General features: G+C 30.5%; 1 protein-coding gene across 1 annotated transcript in view; it reads left to right on the top strand.

Annotated features, from left to right (window-relative positions):
* The first annotated feature begins 10688 nt into the window (after positions 1–10688).
* The window catches only part of LOC129222815 (homeobox protein abdominal-A homolog), a 67937-nt gene continuing 57094 nt past the window's right edge, over positions 10689–21531 (top strand). Inside the window, exon 1 of the mRNA XM_054857366.1 lies at positions 10689–11217. Within this exon, the coding sequence (XP_054713341.1) occupies positions 10815–11217 (403 nt within the window). The 5' untranslated portion in view covers positions 10689–10814. The remainder of the gene's footprint in view (positions 11218–21531) is intronic.

The following is a 21531-nucleotide window of genomic DNA, read 5'->3' as shown; positions in this document are numbered from 1 at the left end:
TTTTCAGCACTCAAATGTGTATTTTTCATAATTTTGTTAACTATAAACCTCCGATCACGCTTTGTTAACTTTGCCAGTTGACCTTTTCTTACCTTGTTTTCGATCCGATTCTTGTCTTTAAAGCATTTTATCAAGCACTTCACTATAGAATGGTAAAAATTACCTAATTTAGAGACATTTCAAAGCAATTTATGGCTACTGTGAGGGAAAAAAATCAAATTTCGAATCGTGTTTGTTGCTTTTTACGCATACCTGCCATTTAAAAATAATGAGCAGAATAATAGGGAATAAAAAGACAAAAAAGTAACGGTAAATGACTAGAGAGTGTCATTACAATGCAAAAATAATAAAAAAACCACATATGATAATTTTAACCATGAATTTATTCGAAAATACTTCAGTGTACGATGACTTTTGTGCCGTATTTTTTCTCTTTTTCTTCGTTTTTTGACAAATTTCAAAAATAAAACCTGGCAATATTTTGAAAAAACTACTGAGTTTTATTCAGAATGGCATAGGAATGGTGTGAAAGAAAATTGAACTTCATATTCGAATTCAGTTTTGCATTATTTTTGTTTCACTACAAAATTTCAAGGTGTACGAACACTTTTGGGAGCCACTGTATATAATTCGGGAAAAATATTTCCTCATTGACAGTAACTGTACAATTTAAACTGGCACAAAATAGGTTACAAAATCTTCAACGTTTTTGGGATACGCGTACGTATGTGTTTTATATTAAACAGGTTTTCGTTGAAATATATGCTTGTCCTGCATTTTGCAATTGCGTTCATATGTGCCCTAGGCTTGTTCACATGTAACCACCTATAGGGCCACATCTAACCAATTGAAAACATTTTTAAAATAATCCATAAAGTAAAGAAATATTTAAAAAAAAATCTGTTTAAAAAAATCCAGGGCGCAACAAAAAGACTATTCGATCATGGGGACTCTTTGGCTCAGAGAAGGTGATACTATTTATGTCAGAAATTATGAAATGAAAAAAAAAAGTTCACAAGTGCCCCCTTTCCCCTAAGTAATAATCAAGCATCAAACAATAGCAAAACTCAGAAGCAAGAGCGCTATTTTCAAAGATGTATAAATTGGTTAAAGTGACCAATTAAAAAATTATCGGACCTAGCAAATCAGCAGGAATGGTAAAGTCCTTAAAAATTTAAAGCTTATATTCCAGACTTTTGATTTAAATTATAATTCAAAAAATTCTAGAAAATTTTGCAGTGTAATTCTTACAAAACTAAAAAAAAAAAAAAAATTCTATATAAACGCGTCAAACAGCTAATTTACCCAAAATTCGACAGTCTAAAAACTAAGTAAATAATAATTACTTATCAAACAAAACAGCATAACTCAGGTGCAAGCACGTTATTTTCGATGATTTATAAATTAGCTAGTTAGTAAATATCTTTGACAGAGCGTGCCAAGAGAACCGGCGAGATCTTTAAAAGGGTGAAGCTCATGTTTTAAACACTCGTTTATAAGGTCGTTTAAAAGTAATTCTGTCCCCCACCTTTCCAGAGTGGAGGACCGTATCGCAGGACGTGTTTACACCTTGTCGTAAATCTACTTTAACTGCCCCGACAACACGTTCTTATTTTAATGCTCCGGTAAGTGGTCTGCGCTAGAGCTTTTAATCCATTCTCTGGCGGTGCTTCCAAATGTACAGGGGTGGACTAAATGGAGTTGCAGTACAGCTTTTACCGTTCGGGCAAGGTCATTTGTAAATGTCTGTATGGAGGTATCAACGCGTTTTTTCACCAAGAATTTATTGAATTGTAATAAGCAAACATAAATGTTTCTGACCGTCGCTTTTCTTAACAAAAGCAACATTAAAAAAAATCACAAGGAGGAAAAAAAAAAGAAGAAGAAAGAAAGAAAAACACAGTGTAGAATTAAACCCTTTACAAAACCGATCAACAGTATTAATTTTAATAATAATAATTGTTTTACAATCCCTCGGAGTAACTTTGAACCTTGTGGATTCAAATTGCACCAATTTTTTCTTCTTTTTTTTTTCTTTCTTTTTATTTCAAAACAAATTGTACAAGGCTCAATGCTTCACCGTACTGGCGAGATTATAATGCTAGCTCTCTACTTTTTAATTTACAAAAGAGGTGCAGCTCAATAATTTTGAAGTTAATGTTTGCTTAGGTACTCTTGACTGCTTTTTTTAAGTTGTTGAAATATTTTATCCCTTTTGCTTCATAATTTTCAATAAAAAAAAATTTCTTACTTTTTTTCAAGATAAAACGCATAAATATCAATATAATATATATATATATATATATATATATATATATATATATATATATATATATATATATATATATATATATATATATATATATATATATATATATATATATATATATATATATATATATATATATATATATATATATATATATATATATATATATATATATATATATGTGTGTGTGTGTATTGCAAAAATATCACTAAATAGTTAAACAATTTAATTAATACATTGCAAATAACAAAAAAAAAAAAAAAAAAAAATTAAAGTACGGTTTTAAGGTGGGTAAGAGTGTGTGTGTGCCGGTCTCTCAGTCTCTTGCCTCATTATTCATTACCTCATTCCCATACTTTACTTTCTGACTGTTACTGTTTATTTGTTTTTACTGAACAATTAGCATTTCTGAACAAACTTTGTTTAAAAGTTCAAAAAGTTTGCTTAGTGTCTACGGGGGAATTTAAGGTAAACATGTAGATATCGATCTTAAAGACGGATTCAAATTTTTTTGGAAGAAGTTCTTGATGAAGAAATAGGGTTTTTTTCCCTTGATGTATCTGTTTTAAGGTTTTTTTTTTTTTTTTTGAATAGTACAAAAATTTTTAATATTGAAGCTTATGGGAGAAGATATTATGGGAAAATTTATACAGATTCTGAATATGATCTCAATTTTTAGTTTGAGGAAATAGGAAATAGTATTATTAAAAATCGAACTGAATTTAAATGAAATGAATTTTCAGCGTAAATATTTTTACCAGGATTGTGAAGTCGAGCTTCGAATTTTAGAATTTTACGGCGTTCGATTTCAACTCCGAATTCTGTACCCCAAAATCAGTCTGACTCTGACTCAGTCTGTCCCCGCAGTCTTGACAGAAATAGACTCGGAGGAAAAATGACCAGCTCCGACTTCTAGAAAATTTACAGCCTTCGACTCTCGACTCCGACTCTTTCACCCCAAAATTAGTCCAGCTTTGATTGCATGACTCCAACTCCGACTTTGCAACCTTGCTTTTTTTGTGAAGTGGTGATTGCTGATATCTTTTATTCTCATTCCAAAGTTTTAAATAATTAATTAATTTTATTTTTGGCAACGGGAAGTAAATGGAAATTCAGAATGCTTTATTTTTTTTAAGAAAGAAAGGGCTGTGCGGACGATTTTATTAAAAAGGACGTTTTATTATTTAATCGTTTCTTTATTTTCTAAAGTAGACCTTCATTTTAATTTTTGGAAACGGGGAAAAATAAAACTAAAGGGGCTTTATTTTTACCTTAAAAAAAGAGTATCAAACATTTTTTTCCGTTTTTTTTTTGATGAAATCATGTGCATTTAATGACTTAATGAAAACATACTTTACTTAAATTCTTTTCCTTCCTTCTTCTTCTTCTTTTTTTTTTTTTTTGACTTTGTACTTCAAAATATAATAGTCTTTTGAACCATGCTGGTTAACTCTGCGCCTCTTTAGTTTATTTTATTTTATTTTTAGTGTATTTGACTTTGAGAAAACTAAAAGGTACAGAGCTATTCTTTCCTGGCAAGATTATAAAGTACGTTTGCTATTAATTTATTTTACGAGAAAAAAAAAAAAGAAGAAAAAAATAGTATTATTTCATATATATTTTATTGGAATATTCAATCATTTTTTAAATTTCTATGTGGACACTTTTTCTGAGGTTTTTGGAAGTGCTCTTCCTACTTCGTAATATTCTATATGCAAAGCAGCAAAATCTCGTTGTAATGAATACTAATGCAACGAAATATCCATTTCAGCGAAATAAATATTCAGTCCTGATTAGATTGCGCTTTCATTGCCTGAACCCTGTTGCATCAAAATCCCCAGTGCAATGAATAAAGTTTGTGGTTTCTTGAAATTCGCTGAAACGAGATTTTACTGAATTGTAAATGGTAGAAATCTTGCGATGTTGTGAGGTATTAAGTGGGAGTTTCAAACAGTTAGAAATTTTACTTTTCAACTTTAAAATTGAACTAATTACAATGAAATACTAAATTGTTTTGCCTCCCGTTTCCAATGGGCTCAACGTTCACTAACCGGAAGAATCACTTTAAACTAGGTTAATAATTTACTTTAAATGAATTAAATAATTAATACTTCTTACTTTTGGATAACAATGTTACACTTTAGGAGTATTTCGCCCTCTTTAAAGCAAAAAACATAATAAAACTATTGAAATATGTGTTGGACAGTTTAAAAGAGAGAAATTGTGACTCATACAATATGAAAATATGTGTAATGACAATATGTATAATTTTTTTTCACTTTTACTCGTCTTTACTTAGCAATGAACTTAGTAAGTTTCTATTCTCTTTAGTGGGAAAGTAAATTCAAAATTTGCCGTTATTTTGAGAGAAAAAAAAAGTTCTCGTATTAATATAGATGTGCATTTTTCATGTAAACTACAAATTCATTCATGTAACTACAAATAAACACTCACACAACGTATGAATAATCAACTTTTATTGTTAGTATTCATACACAATTGATTCAAACTTACAACACAATTTGAGAGTAAAACTTAGAGTGCGTTCTCGTTTATAGCGAAGTCGATGGTATCAAATAAAAATTTCGTGAAAAGTCTCCATTCGTGCAACCTGTCGCAATTCAGGAAACCTTTTTGCAGAGATACTAGATTCTTCAGGGAAATAGATGCAAAACTGTGAAATCCCAAAACGTTCCACTGAAATAGTCATATAGTAACATATATTTTTTTTTTTTTTTTTTTTTACAGTGTGGTTGCACTGCCATTTTGTGGCTATTCCGTTGAATCAGATTTATCACTTTACTGAAATATTAAAAATAGCTCGTGGGGACAATATTTTATAAATTTTGTTCGCATTTGACCTTCCTTTTCCAAAAATCCAAAAATCTAAAAAAAAATTTGAACCAGTTCAAATGTTGGCATTCTCTTTAAAATGCATTTAAAATATGAAATTGGAATTTTATTACAATCTTTTGATTATTTTTGGGTCCCAGAAAGTCCCGCGAGGGAAGCAGAACCTTTCTGAGCTCAAATTTTCCGAGTTTTTTCAGTTATCAAGCTTTGCTTCTCAGAGTAGGGGAAGGGAGGTTGCTTGTTGCAGTCCTTTCATGAACATAAAACACCATGTTCGGCAATATGGTATAAAACCCACTGAGAAGAAATAAAATGGAGGGAGCGAAGACTTTCATTACTGAAGGAAAGACCCTTAAGTCACGTGATAATTTTAATGCGAAGCAATGGAATAAATCAGGCTTCTTTTGCTAGTCACATGCAAAACGTGTCAAAACCATTCGTCCTTGAGACACGTGACTTGGGATCTTCGCCTCAGCTTTTGCTAAGCCCATGATTGGACTTGCTCTCTCCATTTATTAATTCTTGCTCAAAGATAAAACCAAGAGTTCTGGAGAGTCCCCCCCCCTCTCCACGTGCCACATCCCTAGTACTTATGCTATAGAGCATGCTCTCAAAATCCAATTTTCCCGAAGATCGATTGATAATATGTTTGCAAAAAATATATTAATAGTTGCCTGATTGAAGACAATGTTTGCAAGTATTAAATTTCACAAATCTTTTTATATTTTTTAATTTTTTGCAATGAAAAAAGAAGTAAATAACCCCTCCTCTACTTTTTATACTAAAAATATTTTGAGAAATTATGTATCAACAAGGACAAAAAAGTAATGATGAATAATGATAATAACAATAAAAATTATAATAATCAAGGACTCTTTATTATCACTTGGCAGTTTCATCTGAAGAAGGTAATGGCAAAGAAAAGGGGGAGGGGGAGCTGAACTCTTAATGGTCACGTGACAATTCATCTGGTGAACCTTCCGCCTATATTTTTTTTCTTTGAAAGTTTTTCTGTTTTAGCTGTTTCTCTCTTTATTTATGTCCTTTCATCAGTGCATCACTTTCAAAACTGTATTGATGATTGTTTATTGATTCCTTTGTCGAAATCTTTACCTACGAATAATTTTAAAACACCTATACCTCTTCATGTATCTGTCAAACTGCTCATCAATCAAAGTATCATTCTTTTTTTTTTTGAAAAAAAATTGTTCAATATTTAATTCTGATGAAGAATAGACACCCTTGAGAAGAAGAAACAGGAGGAGGAGGATGTTCCTCTCCCTCCCCCTGAAAACGAAGCTTTTTTTTTTATCTTTTCGAAAAACGAGAAACTGATGCAATGAGTCCGATGTCATAACTGATGCAATAATTAATTTAACTTGATTTTTGATTTTCATAACTTATTGTTCAAAATATACTTAGCTATAAAGTTCAAAATCTTTTCTCTTCTGTAAAAAATGGTGTTGTTGCTCAAATCTCTAGGCTACGTAACAGTCAGTAGCGTAACTATGGATTCTAGCACCCCTGGCAAACGAAAGAAAGCCCCCCCCCCAGGGTCGCCCACGTGGGAAATCACCGGAGGTCATTGTGACCTTCAAAAGATTTTTTTTTTGGAACATTTTGATTTATTAGTTCGACAAATAGGAGGCAGCATTGTAATTTTTTTCCTTATTTTTTTTGTTAGAATTGTTTTCAGTGATGCCCAATGTTCCTTCTCAGTAGAGTTATGTATGTGTAATGTGTATATACGGGGTGCTCCGTTTTAACCTGCGAGACCTTTATTTTCACAACCGTTAGTGTCAGATGTATACTGCCAATTGCAAAAATGTTCAAAATCAGATGCAGAGTTAAGATATTGAAAGTTTGAAGCAAAAATAAAAATGAGTCGAACTTTTTATACGGGCCCTAGGTCTCCTAACTAATATTTAGAGAAAAAATTTCCATTGAAAAGTATTACTAACGAGTTTTTTTTTTTTTTTTTTTTTAATTTTTTCAAAACATTTTTCAAATTTATTGATTAAAAAAAAACTCTTTTTTTTAATTAGTCAAAATGGCGTTCCCCCCTGGCTGCTGCGCCATTAGCGAGAGCCACTCCGGTTAAACCCTAGTTACGCTACTGGTAGCAGTGTAGAAAATTATTCTCATTTCTTAATAATTCTCAAATTAGTTAAATTAATAGTCGTTAATAAAGTGCTTTAAAATGAAAGGTGTAAGTCTTTTTTTGTATGTTTGAAGATGATTTCATCTTATTCGAACTAAATAAAAAACGTGTTGTTAAGAATATCGATTTCTTTCTTTTTTTTTTTTTTTGTTTTGTTTTTTTAATGCGCTTTTTAAAAAAATATTAAATTAAGTTAAAAAGCACAAATTTTAGTATGTTTAACTTGTAACTAAAATTAAAGTTATTTTCCCGATCGTTATTGCCTTTTCAGTGGATGTAGGATGCTAATCTGCATATCTACTAATTCGGGACTCTTTTCAAGACGCAATATATTTAGCTTCATTTTTAAATAAATAATCGTAATCAAATAGAAAACAACTTCGAACGATTTCTTTTGTAAATCATTATTTTCCTTAAGCAGCATGTAATCACAAAAGCAATTCTACTTCAAAATCCCTCTTGAGGCACATTTTGAATTGAGATTTAATACATTTGTCGAATTTAGTTTTTGAATGAATAAATAGAATATAATCCAAACAAAATCGTTAGGTATTTCTCATAAACCTATTTATCACACTTCTTCGTACGCAGCATGTATTCACGAAAGCAATAGCTTTTCAAAATCTCCCTTGAATTATATTTCGATTTTTTGAAATTGAGTTCTTGAATAAAATTAAATAAAAATTAATTTAAAAAAATCACTGAATATTTAAAATTACAGTACATATTTTGTAAATTTAAATTGCAATAAAATTAGCATTTTTGAGGTGGTCATTACCGTAGACGTTGCATATGAATCTAATTGTGTATTAAATCGTGAAATTTTTCAATCAGTTATTTTAGTTTTTAAATGAATAAACATTATCAAATCGTAAGCAACTTTGGAACACACTTCTCCATATGCAGCGTGCATTCACAAAAGCAACACCACTTCAAAAATCCTCCTTGTTTTATGTTTTCAATTGAACATTAATTTATTTATTAAAATTAATTTTGAAATGAATTAAAATTATAAAATTGAAAATTCTTTCGGAAGATATTTCTTATACATTTGTACAGTGCACTTCTCCCTATAAAGCATGTATTAACTAAAGAAAAATCGCTTCAAAATCCTCCTTGTGTATCTTTTGAATTAAAATTTAATATATTTGTTAAATTTAATTCTTAAATGATTAAACATTATCAAATTAACAACAATTTCAGAAGATATTTCTTACACCTGTAAATCTTACTTCTCCGTACGCATTATATATTCACAAGAGCAACATCATTTCAAAATCTCCTTTGAGATATATTATGAATAGAACTTTAATTTATTTATTAAATTCAAATTTTTAATAAATATCCATTGTCAAATTGAAATCAGCTTTATGGGATATTCCTTATTCACCTATAAATCACACTTCTTGATTTGCAACATGTATTTACCAAAGCAGTACTACTTCAAAATCCCCTTGAGCGTTTGTTTTGAATTGAATGTTTTTTTTTTAATTTTAATTTTTAAATGAATTAACATTGTCATATCAAAAACGATTTCAGAAGATATTTGCTACAACTATAATTTTCTCTTTTCCGTACGCATTATGTATTCACAAAATCAGCAGCACTTCAAAATCCTCCTAGAGTTATATTGTGAATTAAACTTTAACTTTTTTATTAAATTATTATTTTTTATTAAGGAATAGCTATGCATAATCAAAACTAAAACGGATTCAATATTCTACAAACACCTGTGAATCACACTTCTCCATTTGCAGCATGTATTTACAAAAGCAACACCCCTTCAAAATCCTCCTTGAGGTATATTTAGAATTGGACTTAATTTGTTGTTCAAGGAATACACATTATCAATCGAAAGCGATTTCGTGAGATACTCCTTTTATACCAGTGAATTACCCTTCTCCGCTTGCAATATGTTTTCACAAAAGCAGCATCACTTCAAAATCCATGTAGAGGTATGTTATAAATTAAACTTGAATTTATTAATTAAATTAAATTTTTTAATGCATACTCATTGTAAAATCAAAAAAGATTTCGAACAATCATTCTTATGCATCTGTAAAACATACTTCTTCGCTTACAACATGTATTCCCAAAAGCAACACAACTTAAAAATCCCCCTTGTGGTATTTTGAATTGAAGTTTAATTTATTTATTAAATTTAATTTTTTAATGATACTCATTACAAAATCGAAAGCGATTTCGTAGGATAATCCTTATACACTTGTGAATCACACTTCTCCATTTTCAACATGCATTCACAAAAACAACACCACTTTAAAATCCCTGTTGAGGTATATTGTGAATTAAACTTTAATTTATTTAATAAATTAAATTTTTTAATGAATACGTATTATAAAATCAAAAACGATGTTAAAAGATAATCCTTATACACCTGTGAATCACACTTCTCTGTTTACAACATGTATTTCCAAAAGCAACACCACTTAAAAATCCCCTGAAGGTATATTCTGAATTGAAGTTTAATTTATTTATTAAATTTAATTTTTTAATGAAGACTCAGTATAAAATCGAAAACGATTTCATAAGATAATTCTTATACACCTGTGAATCACACTTCTCCGTTTGCTACATGTGTTCCCAAAAGCAACACCACTTTAAAACCCTTGTAGAGGTATATTATGAATTAAACTTTAATTGATTCATTAAATTAATTTTTTTTAATGAATACTTATTGTAATATCAAAAACGATTTAGAAAGACAATCCTTATACCCGTGAATAACACTTCTCCGTTTACAACATGTATTTCCAAAAGCAACACTATTTAAAAATCCCCCTGGAGAAATATTCTGAAGTGAAGTTTAATTTATTTATTTAATTTAATTTTTTTAAGAAAACTCATTATAAAATCGAAAACGATTTCGTAAGATAATTCTTATACACCTGTAAATCACACTTCTCCGTTTGCAACATGTATTTCCAAAAACAACACCACTTTAGAGGTATATTATGAATTAAACTTTAATTCATTTATTAAATTTAATTTTTTAATGAATAAACATTATCTCTTCGAAAACGATTTCGAAAAATATTCCTAAAACACCTGTGTACCACACTTCTCCGTTTGTAACATGTATTCACAAAAGCAACATCACTTCAAAATCCCCCTTGAGGTATATTTTGAATCGCCCCGGGGAAGGGAGTGGGGGAAACGCGCAGGAAAGCCATCTTAAAAATCCAAGCCGTTTGATTCTTTAAAACATAACGGTAGATGGCGGCATTAGGTCGTCCAGCATCATTAAAAGCGCGCCCACAGAAAAAAGGTTTCCTGGGTAATCTATTCGTAGCGGAAACGGAGAGTCATTGGCTACCGCGGTTCGGGAGTGCTCCTCGTGATTGGTGTGCCGTGTTTACAGGCCGCTAGCTTGTCTCGTTCCGCGATCCCAACCCATTACGAACTCTGCAAGGCATTAAAAAGGGGGCTAGTACCGAAACTCAATCCGGGCTCAAACGACGATGTAGTAAAGTCCGGACACAAACAAACCATAAAAAAAAAGAACAACAGAGAATGACATCGAACTTCATGGAGGGTGTTCTGGGGAGCAAGTTCCCCCCCGATCCGAGCTCTCCCGGATACGGACAGCACCGCATGTATCCGTACGTCTCTCTGTCTCCGCAAAGTTCTATGTCCGTCACTGGCAACCTGTACTACACCTCGAACGCGGACTTTGCCAAATCATGTCGCTACAACAGTGGACAGGCCAACGGGCTGGACGCACCAACGGGGTATTCGTTCGGCCTACAGAACGCAACACCGGGGGCCACGCCGACCATGATGACCCCCTCTCAGTTCTTCTCTCACCCCACTTCTACGGACCTCAGCTCGTCCCTCACCCAATGCGGCCAACTGGGCATGCGACAGCTTGATCCCATACCTGACGTGCCAAGGTATCCCTGGATGTCCATAGCTGGTAAGAGAACCCTCTTGTTGTGTTGTTCTATTGTGACGCTCCCCTTCTTCAGTCCTTTCCCCCTTTTTCCCGCCGTAATAGCCCATAGACCGTCGGCAAGATGGCCGACCGTTAGGCCTAACGGTCTCGTTTAGACCGTGTTGTCATCGAGACATCATCTACTTTCTGACATTTTGTCATTCTGTTTCGCCGTTATTTGGCTTTTAAGTGACAACTAAAAAGAGAAAGCTTGGCCGCCGCTCCATATAGTAGTACGATCTTTTTTCTTACTTTCGGCGCTCTTCTTCTCTTGCTCCGCTCTGTTTATTTTTCATCAAGCGTTACAAAGAGAGAAAGTTGTTATTTTTTTTTAACATAAAACATATCCATTTGACGTATGGAAATAGTTTTGTTTTTTAAGCATCCAAAAATTTCCATTTTTTTTTTAGTATTCTTCAAGACACTCAAAGTCGTTATCATTTTTCATCATACTAGATTCAATTCTTTAATTTCATGTTTCCTATGCACACAAACAGAGATTTCTTGCATCACCAAAAAATAAACGTTTCCAAATGATAAATATTTATTATCTGGATAAAAAGCTCCCAATTTCCTTTTTCAGTGACTTTTGAAATTTTGAAATATATTTAACAAAGTAATAAGTTTGTTTTGGTTCTGTAACATGTGAAAATATATATTTTGTTGTGCCATAGTTCTCAGTAAATTAGACCAACATTTTATTTATGAACTGAAAATAGTTTTGTTTTATATCACCTGTAAAGTGTTCATTCTAAAAGACACTGAAAGTTATGATAATTTTTATTCGCTCTAAAATAAAATAGCTCAATTCAGTTTTTGTTATCAAAATGCTTGCACAAAAGTTGATTTGTTGCGTTACCAAAAAATATCAGGTTTCAAATGATGAATATTTATTATCTGGATCAAAAGTTCGAATTTCTTTTATCAGTTACTTTTGAAATTTTTTAGTATACAGTGGAACTCTTACAACGTCATTCAATTAGAATATTTACGACGGTACAACCAAGTGACATTATAAGCAAACATCATCAACTGCTCACGGGCGATTGAAGAAACTAAAATTACTTGGCGTTATAACAGAGTTGTCACTATAAGCGATGTCACAATAACAAGTTCAACTACACTTTCTCTTGGTTTTATAAACACGTGGAATTATTTACATTCTTGTTTCGTAGCTAGTTCATAACTCTGGCAGTAAACGAAACCAATATTTTATTTTGATAACCCATAAAATGCTGTCCACTTTCAGCAATGACATGCAAATTCGCCATTGTATTGTAGTAAAACTCAGTAGTTTAGGGACATGATTTTAAAACAGTTTTTGAAACATGTTTAAAGTGTAAACCTAACCTAGACATTTCTTTTCTTTTTTTGGTTGATAACATCTTATAAAGAATGTCAATAGCCTAATTTATTTGACTTGTGTGTGTGTTCATAAGACTTTTCTTTTGCAGAAAGCTTGCTAGTTTATTAAAAAACAAAATTTGAGTATTCTTTTGTGAGATACGTTAGATACTGGATTTATGAAATAACTGCCAGTTATTATTTTATTGATTATAATAACATTAGACCTTAAACAATCATGCCTTTTTTTTTTTTTTTTTTTGGTGGAAAGCATCTAACAAAGGTGTCAAAATCTGAATTTGTTTTCCCAACAAATGTATTGCTTGTTTATTTGTCTTTTATTTTACCAGTCACTCTTTCAAACAACAGACTTTCAGTATTCTGTTGTGAGATAAATTTGATGTTAGATTTTACTAAGCAGCTATCAACTCTCGTTTTATTGATTAGTTGGGGTAGTACTAAAAGCACCCATACTTTTTATGAGTTGAAAGCATCTTTCATATGTGCCCATCAGTAGCCTAATTTGTTTTGCCAATAAATGTATAGCTTGACTTTTATTGTTTCAGCCACTCTTTCAAACAACAAACTTTCAGTATTCTGTTGAGAGATAAGTTAGATGTTAGATTTTATTAAGTAATAACTATCAACTCTCATTTTATTGATTAGAGTGAGGTTAGTCCTTAAGCACTCATTTATTTTCTGAGTTGAAAGCATCTTTCATATGTGTCAGTAGCATGGGCGCCCATATGCAAAATTGTAAGGGGGGGGGGGCTCAGATATTTTAACCATGGTTTAGCATGATATTTTCCCCATGAAAACCAATTTCAGGACAGATTAGAGTCATTAAAATTTGACATTTTTAATAACTTATTCATTAATGGCTGGAGAAGAAATACTTTTACATTTTTGCAAAGAAAAAGTACTAAAAGCAAGAAAGTTCTAATATATAAGGTGGGGGCAGGGGACTCGAGCCCCCCCCCCTTGCCCTCCTATATGGGCACCCTTGGTCAGTAGCCTTATTTGTTTTACGAAAAATGTATTGCTTGTTTATTTGACTTTTATTTACCTGTCTCTCTTTCAAATAACAGACTTTTAGCATTCTGTTGTTAGATAAGTTAAGTGCTAGATTTTAATATGAAACTTTCAACTCTCTATCTCTCTCTCTCTCATTTTATTGATTACAGTGAGGTTAGTCTTTAACCCCTCATTTATTTTCTGAGTTGAAAGCATCTTTCATATGTGTCAGTAGCCTAATTTGTTTTACCAAAAATGTATTGCTTGTTTATTTGACTTTTATTTACCTGTCTCTCTTTCAAATAACAGACTTTCAGATTCTGTTATTAGGTAAGTTAAGTGCTAGATTTTAATAAGTAACTATCAACTATCATTTTATTGATAAGAACTAGGGTAGTCCTTACTCATGCTTTTCAAAATAAAATAAAGAAAAGAAAAAATCATTTATATCATTTATAAATATTTCACATAGCATACTGAGTAAATATACTTTAATATAGTTTATACGAGTTAAATAATAAGAAGTTAATATTAATAGTTGGAAATTGATACGAATAACATTACAGTTTAAAGAAAATAATATTGCAGAAGCTATGAAAAAGTGTGCTTACGTTTAAGCAAATCTGAAAAGCTTTATGAAGTTGCTTTACAGATCATTTAGTTTATACATTTCAACTCAATATCTTAAGCATGTATTCTGTTATTTACTCGGTATGTGTAAGAACCTAACGTTATTTTGTTTAACAAAAGCTCAGCATTAATTCTGCTGTTTTCCTATTTTCGTCACTCTCTTTCTCCTTTTAAGATTCTCTATTGCACACAAAATAGGCTGAATCAGAGATGTATTGTATGTTTTAAAGCAAATAATCAGTCAGTTATCACACGATCTAATTATAGAGCTAAACAACAAGCAACTAATTTAGTAAAACAGCCAAACAACAATCAGTTTGGAAAAACAATCAAACAATGCGAGTAAATAAGTATCGCTCTCTTATGCAAATTCATGAAAAGGGAAAAAATAAGGAAAGAAAACATCTGTAGAGTTTTATATATATTGGAATTAATGCTTATGAAATTGTTTCAAAATCACAGAAAGGTACAATTCACAGAATAGGTTTATCAAAATTTATTTATTTATTTGTTCTTATTTTGAACAATTATTAACTCCATAATTTTTACATGCAGTAACTCAAATATTTTTTTTCAGAAAATTGAAATAGATCTTTATATTCAGGAAATTATTTACCATTCCAAACCCATTTATAAACACTACAGTTCAATTTATCGAAAACAAATAACTGGCATAGCTATCTTCTTACTAATTTAATTGCATAATAATACATTCTTATTAAAAAAGATATTTGTCACTTCAGTAACAACGCTACAGGTTTTGTTTTAGGGCAACATGCAAACATGTAGGGAACAAAAGTTTATATATATATCAAGTTTATGATATCAAATATTAAAAAATATTAAATATAAAGCTTATTTTTCATATTTTCTTTCATTTTTTTGTCATAAAAATGTGTACTGATAAAACAAATATAAGTATTTTTCGAAAAAAAAGTAACATAGTTATAAGAAGAAAAAAAAGGTTACATTTTCTTAAACTTTTATTAAGTTGAAAAAAGTTGTTTAAAAGTTCATTTTAGTTGAAGTTATTAAGAATAACAGTTTTCAAAATATCAACTTTTACATGAATAATTTTTAAGTTCAGCTTGCAATTTAACATTTTTCTCAGTTTCCCTCAGCGTTTGTTTAACATTTTAAAAAATTGGTTCAATAAGGGATGTTTTAAATTAAAAGGTTTATAGAACACACGAACTTTACATGAAATTACACATTCTAAACTTATCGGAAACCATTTTAAGTCTTACTTTGTGAATCAGACTTTATTCTGAATTTGACAGTACTCTTATTTCAGCCTTTTTTGAAAATTTCTTTAGGAAGATCAAGTTATCTTTCCAAATTTATAAATTCATCTCCTATGAACAAATGAATTTTTAAAAAAGGTATAGTAATAAGATTTTGTGGTGTATTTTCAACAATTAGTATTTTTTTGTGCCTTACAATATTGTCATTGATTTTTCAAAACATTAACAGCAATTTAAACTCCCACTCAACCGTATATTTTTATTTAAAATATTTTTCTTCTTTAAGGAAAGCTGAAAAATTGCGTTTGCATTGAACAGGAAAATTAGAGATGAAATAAAATATGACTTGTTATTTCCTCATAATTACTATTTTTATCAATGCATGTTCTATCCCCAAGCGTTAATCAATATAATGGCAATGGTTTTATGACAATTTTTTTTTTATTAAACAATTTTAATAATCTGAAAATACTAATTATTACTGTTTATGTTCGTAGCTAACAACCCTTCCCAATTGTTTCACGGCTAATCATTTTCACAGATCAAAAAGGTTACAATAGCAATACCATTTGGATACATTAAAACTCCAATTGTCAATCGTAATACCAATTGGATATATTAAATCTCCAACTCTCAATCTTTCTGGTGACAATAAAATGACTTTTTGTCCTGAAACATCTGTACTCTTTAAGTCTAAATAAATATATTTCTTGTTTAAAAGTAAAAATAAAAAATAATAACGTATAATTGCACGAAATTGGCAGATATTGCATACAAGTGTCTCGAGGTTTTAAGGAAACCCTTTTTCATTGCAAAATAAGTGAGCTTACGTATGAAAAGACCATCCATAAGCTCATTTATTTTGCATTGAACCTTGCAACCCCGAAACACGTGTATGCAGTAATCTGCAATTTTTGTGCAATTATATGTTGTTATTTCTTATTTTTAATCTGTATTTTATTCGAGACCAACTCTTAACTTGCATGGGATCTCATGGGTGCTCAGTTCCTGCACTTATTTTCGATTTTAAGAGAAATTCTACATATTAGATGGAATTCGGACTATTTATGTAACAAATTCCGAAGACTATGGAGCTCTCGCCTTTCTAAGAAATTAAGCCCTATGTTAGAAACTATTTAAACAGAATAGACTATAAAATGTACTTACTCGTAATTAGTTATGGAATTCAACAACAATCAAAGTGGGAAAATACCATTGCAGTTATCTGACTATAGAATTGAAATTAGTAGTATATCATGACAAAATTTCATATTCTTTGGAAATTTATTTTACGTGGTTTTCTCTTCTCTATTTATGTTACGATTGCTACTAAACAAAACGAATTTAAAATGACTATAACTTTCTTATATTGGTACATCTTCATCTCCTATGTCTTTTTTGCACCAAAGAATTATGAATAAGAACTTTCCGCTGAATAGGGGAATAAATGAAAGATGGCAATGAAAGCTCAGGCAATACAATTCTGTAGACCATTTTGCTCATTTAAGAGCATACTTGCTGACATGGACACCAGCAAAAGGGGGGGGGGGTGAAGGGGCCAACCCCAGAACCCTTAATTTTAACACATGTTACCAATCCTACTATGATATTTTATATACATGTTAGGACTGCTATGTGATCAACCCTTTCCTCCTCCCTCAACACCAGAAGGTAAATTTTAACTGTGTTAGTGCATGCAGAAAGTATCATGCAGCACGAAAAAAAATCTCTCGATTTGTGTATAAATTATTATAAGACTTTAAGAGTACTCTTTAACCTCTCCACCCACAAACCCAAATCCCAAATGTTTTTCACTTTTTCAGTCTTTTTTTAGTAAGCAAAAAAAAAAAAAAAAATCATTTGAAAAATTCTAATGCAAGGTTATTTTTTTTCTCATCCAGAAGAACATCTATTTTAGCACTTTTAATTATTAAAAAATATGTCTTTAATCTCTCCTACTTTTTCTAAACAAATGGGAAAAACTGAAATGACGGGATTGATGAAAAGAAGTTTTTCTGTTTGAAAATGCTATTTAAGTAATTTTTACTGGTTCTAGAAGAATAATTTGTGCGAACTTCCTATATTCAGAGAAATACAAATGTCTGCAAAATATATAGTTTTTATAATATACTATAAGATTTTGTAAGGCATATGTTTTAATCAATTTCCTGCAAGTAAAATGTGTCTGCATCAATTAAAGCAAAAAAAAAAAAAAAAAAAACTAATATGTACAACGATTATAACTTTACAATCTGTGAAGGTTATCAAAACAACCAAGTTGAAATCTTGACTCATTCAAATTAAAATAAAGTAATTGATCATTAGCTTTTAAAAATTAAAATGAAATAATTGCTTACTACCTCTACTTACTAAAAAAATATATTTTACCCTTTTCTCATACTGCCAGTGTTAAGGTATAGCATAAAAAATATTTCTACACTCCTTTGAATTATTTTCAAATGTTTCTTCACAGGCTTAGATCAACATGTCAAAGATTCAAAAAAGAAATGCTTTGCTGTTGCCAAAAATAACATGTTTTGTTTTGCAGAATAGCTTTTAAAGGATAGCTATATCTCAATTAACCGAATTCGAAAGTTGAATGTCTTCAGTTAGTTTGAATAAGTAGAGTTTTAATGCAGTATTTTTATGCATTCGTTGACTCCTCACAAAAACTTAGTGTTGTTCTTTTCACCTTTTCCATTTTTTCCTCCCCCCCCCTTCTTTCCTTGGGCAAAAATATTTTTAATACAGCAAATTTTTGATTCGTGTATCATAGAGCTTAATTTCATAATGTCCAACAAAAGAAATGAGACAAAATGTTATTATATTCTTTAGGGCTTTTGTTCATGTGTAAATAGTTTGAAAGGAACCTGAATACTAGGTGTGTGTCTTCCAAGTACACACCAAGTGTCTGATGTGTCCAAAATTCCTTTAAAACAAAATGAATAAGTAAAATTAAAAAAATGATAGAAAGAAAGAAAAAATTAAATAAAAGAAGAAAAGGAATTCTTAGCTTATTTCCCATGAGCTCTCATGAAAATTGTTCATTTGCATTTTTTATAAATAAAAAACACAGAAATCAGTTTCTTTCAAATGGTGCAATGTCACTGTAATAGGCATTACAGAAGTGCATCTATAAAAACTGCGATTTCACACAAATTAAAAGAACAATAATAACGAAATGCAATTTTTCGTCACTGTTCCCCCGGTATGTGGGGACAGTGAGACACATATCCTTTGAATTAGCAAACTTTCAAAGAATCTAAATTTACCATGTAAAAATATGAATGATTGTAGCAGTTTGATTTTGGTATGTGCTCTTTCCTTTGGCAAGGTAAATTTCCTGTCATTTTGACACATTGTAGTGATATCTACCGCGTATTCGTTAAGGAATGAGATAGAATGGTTTAGATGGTTCTGAATCAGAAAATTGGCTTAAAATGTCATCTAGTGATGTAGCTTTTGATAAGGATGAAATACTTTCACTTTCGCATTTTTCTATCACCAATACAACATCTTCTTTACAATCTGTTTCAGAAATCTCCATTATAACTTATCTGACTTCTTTATTTCTAGGCATGTTGAAATTTCAAAACGTGGATAAATATTATTACCTTTAGCACATTGCAAATAAACAATAAAAAATAATAATTTAAATAGAATAACTACGAAATGGAAATATTTATGTGATATAGAGCTATAAAAGTCATAATTCCATTCTAGCATCCTAATTTTGTTGGTGCCGGGCTTTCAATCTTATTTTATTATTATTTGAATCAACAAGCTATTTTATTAAATTTAATCCAATGCATAATTTCTCCAGTTTTAATATAAAAGTGCCATGGGAGTAGTAAGCAACGAACTAATTGTGTCTCATTGTTCCTGTCTCACTGTTCAATCACTGCAAAATTTAAACTCAATAGCTATCATTCTCAGACTAAGCTGACACCATCATTCTACTGCTAAAATGAATGTTAGTTAACAGGTTATATAAGATGAATAACACCATTCACTCACGTTTATCTAACTGTTTTGAAACAGTGCAACAACCAAAGGATATATTTTATTTCGATGGGATCAAACTGTAATGACACAGTCATTTTTCTTACATTATACTTGAAAGTAACATTTTTTCGATATTATTATTGTTCATAGTTATATCGACTTAATTTCCAAAAGTTTTACAAGGTTAAAAGCAGAAAATAAATTGCTGTTGTCTCACTATATGTTTATTATACCCACTTCTCCCCTATATTACTGATTTACTCAAAACGAATGGTTTATAAGCAGTTAATGCTTTTATTTTTGACCTTAAAAATGTTTAAATTCTTTAAATTCTTTAAATTATAAGAATTAGTTTCTAAACAACCGTAAAAATTACAATAAAAGACAGATGAAATTAATATCTGAGTGAAGAACTTATTACAAGGCAGATTTGAAAATTTGTACATTATCACTAACACATAAATGATGAAGGTAAAAACATTTACTAAAATTATATATAATGACATTCAATCCAGCAGTTGCACGCATGTCATGTGTCAATGCGTGTCTCCACACTCTACCTATAGCATTGTGCTTTATGATTGGCTCATAGTTTTCTATAAAGATAAAAAACTTGCAATAAAGGACTTCTAACAATAAAAAGCTGATGTTAGACTAGAAGTGTCTCTAGACAGTGGTCTACTAGCTGAATTTTTTTTTTCTAGTTAACAACAATATATAAGGTAGAATCCATATCAATTCAACAAGGGCAGCCCTTGTTGAATTGATATGGATTCTACCATAACTTTATTGGCAGTAGAACCAAAATTAGTTTACAGAACTTGGAAAAAATTCTGGAGCATTATTTTTAAGAAAAAATATGAAAATGGAGGAAAATAAATCATTGCTTACAAAAATAAATAAACTATTAATTTTTGTAAGCAATGATTTATTTTTCTCCATTTTCATATTACAATTCTGAAAGCTGAAATTGTAGTTTATATTTAGAAAAACGGAAAATTGTAGTGCTTAAAATCATTATTGATGCTTATCGGTGCATTCCTACTTAAAACTGTGCTGGCAATAGAGCTAATTGAGAGATATTTAAACGAAGTACAGATGAATGCTTTAGTGTTACTTGTTGCAGTTTCAGCAACTTGTGAAGAACTTTTGGTTCTTTTCAATAATTGCAATTTTGTTAAAAATTGATAAATAAAATAAATAAATAAATAAGATGAAAGAAAAGAAGCTAATTCAATTTTTAAAAAAAAATCAATTTTTCATGTTATGAACTGAAAATTAAAATTATCATAGTTTGAGAAATTTAAGTCTCCAAAATTGTTATTGCATCCGATGAAATATCCAGTAAATGGAAATTCACAAAATCTTGGAGTCTGCTTTAACCGAGGGTAACTGTAATGCTTATTAAAATCATTTAGTAACTGAACGCAAAAGTTTATTTAAAAAAAAAAGAAAGAAAAGGTTTATTTAAAAATTAAAGCATAAACAGAGGGCGTTTATGTTAAGTTCAATGATATTAAACTAACTTTGATGATTCTTCAAGCTAAAACCAAACTTGTAAGTTGTCCTCTTTAAATTAAAAATGAAGACTGTTTAGATAAAATAACCTGGTTTGAGAAAACAAAATTAACCTTTGCAGCGAGTGATTACAATGTAAAGAACCAAAACGTGCCCTAAAACATCTTAAAATTAAAAAGCTATTACTATTTCTTTATCTCCCCCATCTCTCTCCCGCCTCCACCGTTTCTTTTTCCTCCGTAAAACCCTTGCATTATTTTTTAACAGAAAAAGATACAGTAACCGAACTATCATGATGATTCAAAACTATAACAACCTGTACAGTTGGTGTAGGAAGGCTTTTGTAGAAAATAGGTAGTGTGAAGTTACAAGGGTTATTCTTTAATACATTGCACAGGGAATTGATAGAGTTTTTGTTATTCTCATTAATTCCCATTTATTCTTTAATGGTAAATGTCAGAGCACAAAGGTTTCAGAGATTCAAGGAAGTATTTAGTAATACAGTAAACCAGAACGTGACACGGTTTTAAAAACAGCTAAA

The sequence above is a fragment of the Uloborus diversus genome, chromosome 5 (genome assembly GCF_026930045.1).
Source record: "Uloborus diversus isolate 005 chromosome 5, Udiv.v.3.1, whole genome shotgun sequence".
Taxonomy (NCBI): Eukaryota; Metazoa; Arthropoda; class Arachnida; order Araneae; family Uloboridae; genus Uloborus; species Uloborus diversus.
Note: the sequence above shows the minus strand (reverse complement) of the source record. Positions and strands in the feature narration are given on the sequence as shown.